This window comes from Sinocyclocheilus anshuiensis, unplaced genomic scaffold (assembly GCF_001515605.1).
Source record: "Sinocyclocheilus anshuiensis isolate Anshui unplaced genomic scaffold, SAMN03320099.WGS_v1.1 scaffold197, whole genome shotgun sequence".
Classification (NCBI taxonomy): Eukaryota; Metazoa; Chordata; class Actinopteri; order Cypriniformes; family Cyprinidae; genus Sinocyclocheilus; species Sinocyclocheilus anshuiensis.
In genome coordinates, this window is record NW_015540856.1 from 1,025,173 (window position 1) to 1,031,229 (window position 6,057).

The 6,057-nt window shown below is 37.9% G+C and overlaps 1 protein-coding gene across 1 annotated transcript in view; it reads right to left on the bottom strand.

Annotated features, from left to right (window-relative positions):
- The window catches only part of galnt16 (UDP-N-acetyl-alpha-D-galactosamine:polypeptide N-acetylgalactosaminyltransferase 16), a gene marked incomplete at its 5' end in the record, with an annotated part of 54,255 nt that overhangs the window by 8,833 nt on the left and 39,365 nt on the right, over window positions 1-6,057 (bottom strand). The window contains 2 exons of the mRNA XM_016485329.1: window positions 662-746; window positions 4,596-4,683. Coding sequence (XP_016340815.1) covers window positions 662-746; window positions 4,596-4,683 — 173 coding nt within the window. The remainder of the gene's footprint in view (window positions 1-661; window positions 747-4,595; window positions 4,684-6,057) is intronic.

Consider the following 6,057-nt stretch of genomic DNA (forward strand, 5'->3'; position numbering starts at 1 on the left):
CTGAAGTTATGGTTGATTGCTCTTCGGCTGGATATCAACACACCCATTAACGTAAACTACGCCAGAGCGCGTACACACCTCACGCACCGGAGGCCTGCGCGCGCCCAAAGACGGTTGGACATAGTGGTGTATTAGAGGTAAAAAATTATATAAATACTGTTCGGTTTCTCGCACAAACCGATCGTTTCGTGTCTTAGGACATCAATGTGTTGTCACGAGCCACAGGGTTTAATTTGGATTTATCTGTGCATGTTTCTTTTACTCTCCTAGATTTTGTTACCATTGCCATGCATTATACGACTGAAAGACTGCAACGGTTAAAGTTAAAAATCACCATATGTGTTCTACTGAAGAAACAAAGTCACCTACATCTTGGATGCCCTGGTGGTAAGCAGATAAACATCACATTTTCATTCCTGGGTGAACTATCCCTTTAAGTCTTTGTGTTCAAGATTCTAAAACTTGAAATAGGTTTAAATAAGATTCTAGATTTTTAATCCGCATCAGACTTTCTTAATGAAGAGAGAGAGAGAGAGAGAGAGAGAGAGAGAGAGAGAGAGAGAGAGAGAAAACTGATTGGTTGTGTTGATAAAAAATTCAAACCTCGTCTTCTAGAGAGAGAGAGAGAGAGAGAGAGAGAGAGAGAGAGAGAGAGAGAAACCTGATTGGTTGTGTTGGGTCATTTCTAGCCATTTTCTGTTCTATAGGAATCTGCTCCCATTTGAAGTGTAAACTCCAGTCGAAACCTGACATCAGAGGGGAAAAAGAGAGGCAGTTATTTCTGGAATCAACACATGCAGTAATTTTTAATCAGTCGACTGATTTTTTGATGGCCGATACCATACATATGATGTCATTTAAACAACGTGCAAAACAACTGCTGCGATGAAATGTAATTTATTTTACAAACTAAACTGAAATAATTAACTGTAAAAAAAATTAACCTGTAAAATAAAAGTATTAATTTAGTGACTTCTTGATTCTGTAATCCTGTTATAGTATTTTTCATAGTATAAAATGCTTCCATGTAGTTCAAGCAGTAGAGCCTGGCAAATGCATAAATGTAAACTATAGTATTTTTCACAAATAAAGAAATAGTTAAAAACCTGAATAAAAGCTAACAGCACGCTGCACACTGGGAAACATATTTTCTCAAAGACCAGTCAACGTTGATTTTACATATGAGATGAATATGACATGGCAGCAAACTGGATATAGTACACCAACATTTGAAATCTGCGCTCAGGTGCTGGTGTTTTTTCCGCTGTCAAAATAAAAGTACCACCACTGTCAAAATAAAAGATGCTTCCGACACTCATCAGCCAAGCAAAAAAAGCCAAATCAGCTGGTATATCAGACTTTATAAATTAACCAGATTATCCTTCAAAGCTCAGGTGAACAATCAACTGTGGTTAAATAATAGGGATGTTATCGGGATACCAGTATCGGGCCCGATACTGGTCTCCTGTACTCGTACTCGTACTCGTTAAAATGCCCCGATACCAAACCCCGATACCACACAGCATGTGATAAGCGCCATATTCAAACAAAGAAACACCGACAACAGAACAACAGACAGCAGAAAGGAGTTAAGGATGTCTACTACGAAGTATATGTATGCAATGAATATAATGTTAAACATTCAGTATTAACGCCTGTATAGCTGATGTGCGCGAGCTGATAAAGCACCTATTTGATAAATTAAGTTAACCAACTAACATTATACATACCCTTTTGGTTTCTGTACCCAATATTTAAAAAATGTACAAATGCAATAAAAACATTGGTATCGGTACCCGGTATCGGCAAGTACCAAAAATAAGAGTATCGGTATCGGGCGAGTACTGGAAAAAGTGGTATCGGTGCATCCCTATTAAATAATGTCACTTGGGATCTTATGTGAGTTTGTCGGTGTGCCGAGCATAAGTGGCTTAAAGATAAGTTACAAGTATCTTATGATAACCTCTGAGAATCTCTATGACAATATCAAGATGCTGTTAAAGCAGCTAGATCTTATTTCTAGCAAATTATATCGCATAATGTAAATAACCCAAAGGTTTTGTTTGCAACCATAGATAAGGTACTGAGTTTGTCTATTAATATTTTCTCTACTCCGACTAAAGACTTGTGTGAGTTTTTAAAAATATTTAATTGATAAGGTTGATTTTATATGCTTGAAATTTTTACCAGTAGGCAATGTTGTAATCGATGCAATGAATCCTTCTTATTGTTTGAGTAAAACAATTGTTTGAGTATCATTAAGCATTTAAAGCCGACTACCTCATTTTATGATGTTCCTCCACGATTTTTTAAGGAGGTTGTAGACATTATTGGTCCTTTTATTCTATCGATTATTAATAGTAGTTTATTTTATGGCACTGTACCATCAGAGATTAAGCATGCAATCATTGAACCTGTTTTAAAGGAAACAAACTTGAATTCACAGGATTTAAAAAATGTCAGACCCATTTCTAAATTGCTTTTTATGAATAACATCTTGGAGAAGGTTGTCCATTTTCAACTTGTTGATTTCTTGACTGAAAATGGTATAATGGATACTTTTCAGTCTGGATTTAGAACTAAACATAGTACTCAATCAGCGTTATTAAAAGTTAAAAATTATATTTTGTTAAATATTGACTTCGGGAAATGGGTTGCCTTAATGCTGTTAGATTTGAGCACAGCCTTCGATACAATAGATCAGTGATGGGCAAACTTGGCCCTTCCAGGTCACTTTCCTGCAGAAATTTGATCCAACTCTGATAAAACTCACCTGCCTGTAGCCTTCTAGTAGTCTTGAAGACAATGATTAGCTGGTTCAGGTGTGTTTGATTAGGGTTGGAGCTAAACTCTGAAGGAAAGTGGCCTGGAAGGGCCAAGTTTGCCCACCCTTACTGCAATAGATCATGCCATTTTAATAGAACGCCTTAGAGACCATGTAGGGACAAACAGTGTTGCCCTTCAGTGGTTTTCTTCTTATTTGCAGGATCGGACATGTGCTGCAAACATCTGTAATTTTGTTTCTGGACCTGCGACTATCTCTTGGGGTGTTCCACAGGGATCGATTATTGGTCTAACCCTGTTTTTGTTATACATGTTGTCTTTAGGGTAAATTTTTAGGCAATACAATATAAATTATCATTTGTATGCGGATGATTTACAACTGTACCTTCCTCTTGAGTGTGATGACTGTACATCATTTGCTAATTCTTCTATGTGTTTGACTGAGGTAAAGGGATTGTTAACAAATAATTTCCTACAATTAAATGAGGATAAGACCGAGTTTATTATATTTGGGAATAGACTCCCTGAGAAAGAACTGGTTGAGAGTTATGGCCTATTGTCAAACAACATGCATGGTTTTGGGAAGAACTTAGGAGTAATTAGGACTCAGATATCTGCTTTGATCGCCAAGTAAACTGTTGTGAAAGGACCTTTTTTTTCAGTTATTCTGAATCAGTTATCTGAATTGAAACCTATCCTTTCTACCAAGGATCTGGAAACTGTTATGCATGCTTTCATTTCCACAAGATTGGATTATTGCAATGCTTTATATTTAGGCCTAAGTGAATCTCTGGTTACTCGTCGTCTTCAGTATGTTCAAAATGCTGCTGTGAGACTTTAAATTAATAAAACGGGATCATATAACGCCTGTGTTGATATCTCTTCACTAGTTACCTGTAAATTATAGAATCCAGTACAAAGTGTTAATGTTTGTGTACAAAGCATTGCACAATCAGGCTCCTAAGTATATAAAGGACATGCTGTCTCCTTACCAATCTCAACGTCATCTGCGCTCTTCTCAGAACTTGCTCTTAACGGTTCCTCAGTCTCGTTTAAGGCGTAGTGGAGATCGCGCCTTTTCAGTTGCGGCTCCTAAGCTCTGGAATGCCTTGCCACTATTCATAAAATCTTCGTCAACTATGGACATTTTTAAAAGGAACTTAAAGACTTATTTCATCAGGCTTTTGGCGTTTGAGTGGGTCGGATTAATGTGAGTGATTTTGTTGTACAGTTTATATTGGTGTCATGCTGTGTTGGTATTGTATGTTTGTAATGTTTTTTTTTTTATTATCTCTGTACAGCACTTTTGTCAATTTTCAATTTTTTGAAAGTGCTTTATAAACAAACGCTGAGTTGAGTTGTGCTTTAGGTATCAACTCTGTCTCCTAATATTCCTTGATAACAATAAAATTAGACATAAATGAGTCAAATTTTTACAAACAATATCAATCAATATCAAAATTACTAAAACAAACTGAAATTAAAATGCAAACTAAAAAATATGAAAATAAAAGTTAATTTTAAAATACTAATAAATATTATAATAGGATATAAGTAATAGTAAAATAACACTGGTTCATAATGAGATCTATTGATTGCAGACTTTGGTGTCTTGGCAAATCTGAGCACAGTCTGAGATATCTAAGACTTTAGAGGAGAAATGTGTGAGATTATTCTCATCAGAAACATCTTTCTCCTTTTACTCTCATTGCATAGAAACAAATATTAAAGAGATTAAATTGATACATTAAAGAGATGTTTTTTGTTTGTTTGTTTGTTTTTGTGTGCTAAAGCAGTGAGATCTCTCTCACCTCCTCTCAGGTCTGCAGAAGCGGCCAGGTAGGCAAAATTATCCAGACTGATCACATCAATGACGGGACTGACCGCACGCGTGTGATCCTACAAGAGAACACAAACCACAAATGACCAGTGTAATTATGGGTAAAAAGCTTTGCAATTATTTGATTTATTTAGTCATTATTGCATTTCAGGCCATACAAGCAGAAAGGATGACACAAGCCATTTGTGTGTCTCCATGAAGACCCTGCTGAACATTCTTAAATATTCTTAAAAATGTAAGGCTTAAATTTAAACTCAAAATAAGTTTTTAAGTTGAATTAGGAGGAAATTTTTTAGAGCATTAAATGAAAATTCATCTATTTTCTAAATGCATTTTATGGACCTTATTATGAATGATTTGTCTCAGGTTACTTGACTGTAACCCTGTTCCCTGAAAAAGCGAGAATGAGATGCTGCGTTTCAATAACGCTTATGAGAACATCCTTTGTTCGACCAGTTGTGAAGCACTGTGTCAAAGATGCCAAGAATTGGCTAAAATAACCTCTGTGGGTGACGTCATTTGATTACGTGCACCTGCGGGGTTATAAATAGATGTGAAACAGACACACCTTCAGGTTATACCTTTGTCTGAAGGGATGTCCAGGCACGCCTACAGTGCAGCATTGAGGCACAGCATCTTGTTCCTGCTCTTTCAGGGAACAGAGTTACAGTCAAGTAACCCGAGACATTCCCTATCAAAAGCTACTCTCGATGCTGTTTCAATAACGCATATGGGAACGAGAATACCAAGGCTGCCACACTGGAAGTGTCTGAACCCCTCAAGGTTGTGTAGTGTGTGCGCTAGGGGTTGCACAGACTAATCGACTAATCGACTAGTCGACTTCAATGCTTCAATGACTAGTCGCTGGTCCTATAGAGGGTGCAACAGGATATGAAATCTTTGAAGGAATTCCACATTTACGCTCCGTTTCCAAACAGTTCAAATGACAAATAAATGCATACTCTGAAAGCGCTCCACAAGACATGTGACAGCTCCAGACTTATTTGTTTATTAATGACGTCATCAGCGACCAGTCGACTTCGACTCGACTTTCATCACATAAAAGTCAACTTCAACAAATCAGAAGTCGTTCAACCCCTAGTGTGCGCACAAACAATGAAGAGGTCTCATACATGACTTTGGGATGTTGAATCAAGGACATGCCAGCCCAGAGTAGCATGGACATCCAAACTATAGAATCTGATAAATGTGTGCGGGGAGGACCAACCCGCTGCATCACACACTTGCTGCAAAGGGACACCTCTTGCTAAAGCCATAGAGGATGCAACCCCCCTATTTGAATGGGCCCTAACTCCTAGAGGCGAAGCTTGACCGCGCGCCTCGTAGGCTAGGGCAATAGCATCTGTGACGAGTGGGGGCGGGGCCGAGAGCCGTGGGAACGGAGCGAGGCCGGTGGAGTAAGTGATAATGCA